This window comes from Etheostoma spectabile, chromosome 24 (genome assembly GCF_008692095.1).
Source record: "Etheostoma spectabile isolate EspeVRDwgs_2016 chromosome 24, UIUC_Espe_1.0, whole genome shotgun sequence".
NCBI lineage: Eukaryota > Metazoa > Chordata > Actinopteri > Perciformes > Percidae > Etheostoma > Etheostoma spectabile.
This window is the reverse complement of record NC_045756.1, coordinates 180,987-181,569: the sequence shown is the minus strand read 5'-3', so window position 1 is coordinate 181,569 and position 583 is coordinate 180,987. Positions and strand designations below refer to the sequence as shown.

General features: G+C 47.5%; 1 protein-coding gene across 4 annotated transcripts in view; it reads left to right on the top strand.

Moving 5' to 3' along the window:
- gpd2 (glycerol-3-phosphate dehydrogenase 2 (mitochondrial)) overlaps nucleotides 1-583 on the top strand; it is a 24,851-nt gene that overhangs the window by 11,347 nt on the left and 12,921 nt on the right. For all 4 annotated transcript variants that reach the window (XM_032506070.1, XM_032506072.1, XM_032506071.1 and 1 more), the window contains one exon: nucleotides 353-517. In XM_032506070.1, coding sequence (XP_032361961.1) covers nucleotides 353-517 — 165 coding nt within the window. The remainder of the gene's footprint in view (nucleotides 1-352; nucleotides 518-583) is intronic.

The window sequence follows — 583 nt, the reverse complement described above, 5'->3', positions numbered from 1 at the left end:
GTTGGCTCATGTTATTTTGTTATCATCAGGGAGTATCAATACAAAATGAAAATACAATATACAAAACTATGCATTACAAGTTACATTAAGATGAAACAAACCTTTGTGCTAAATCAGCAGCTGATTTCATGATGTCATGATTTTGATATACTGTAATTTCATCATCACCGGGACTAACTTCTTGATTCATATATATCTTTGTTTAGACATAGTCAGACTCCGTCAGTTTACATTTTGTCCCCGTTCTCAAGGCCTCAAATGTCAAATACATACAGTGTACAAAACAAAAAGTGTATTACTAAATCTGCCTAAACCCCTCCTCCCCATCTTTCTTCTTCTCTGCCTCCTTCAGGGCAGCACAATGACGCCCGTATGAACCTGGCCATCGCCCTCACGGCCGCCCGCCACGGCGCCGCCGTCGCCAACTACACCGAGGTGGTCCACCTGCTGAAGACCCAGGACCCGCAGACCGGCAAGGAGAAGGTGTGTGGCGCTCGCTGCAGGGACGTCATCACAGGTGAGGCCAGCAGGTTTCAAAGGCAGGGTTCCCCCAAGCCAGGTGGCCCACTGGGCCTAAGTTGCC